General features: G+C 55.3%; 1 protein-coding gene across 1 annotated transcript in view; it reads left to right on the forward strand.

The window, feature by feature from the left end:
* LOC119588475 (chorion peroxidase-like) overlaps positions 1 to 376 on the forward strand; it is a 12960-nt gene that overhangs the window by 11269 nt on the left and 1315 nt on the right. The window contains exon 11 of the mRNA XM_037937124.1: positions 60 to 263. Within this exon, the coding sequence (XP_037793052.1) occupies positions 60 to 263 (204 nt within the window). The remainder of the gene's footprint in view (positions 1 to 59; positions 264 to 376) is intronic.

The raw sequence follows: 376 nt of genomic DNA on the forward strand, positions 1-376 counted from the left end.
CCAAAAGTCAGGTGAAAATACAGATGCATACGCCCACGCCCCTTTCCCCTCTCCCTCCTCCAGGTGACGGGGAAGCTGTTCCGAGGGGACATGCCCTTCGGGATGGACCTGGTGGCCCTCAACATGCAGCGCGGGCGGGACCATGGCCTGGCGCCCTACAGCCGCGTGCGGATGGCCTGCGGCTTGCCACTCATCACGAAATTCAAGCAACTTCGACGCGTGATGGACAATGGCGTCGTGCAGAGTCTTAAGAGAGTTTACAAGTAGGTGCAAGAAATGAGACTACGGAAGGCGTTGTAGATAGATGCATGCGTACATGAAGAGACTGATAGGACTACAGAGACAGAAAGATCGGCAGATACCTTGTAGCTATTGC

This window comes from Penaeus monodon, chromosome 24, assembly GCF_015228065.2.
Source record: "Penaeus monodon isolate SGIC_2016 chromosome 24, NSTDA_Pmon_1, whole genome shotgun sequence".
NCBI lineage: Eukaryota > Metazoa > Arthropoda > Malacostraca > Decapoda > Penaeidae > Penaeus > Penaeus monodon.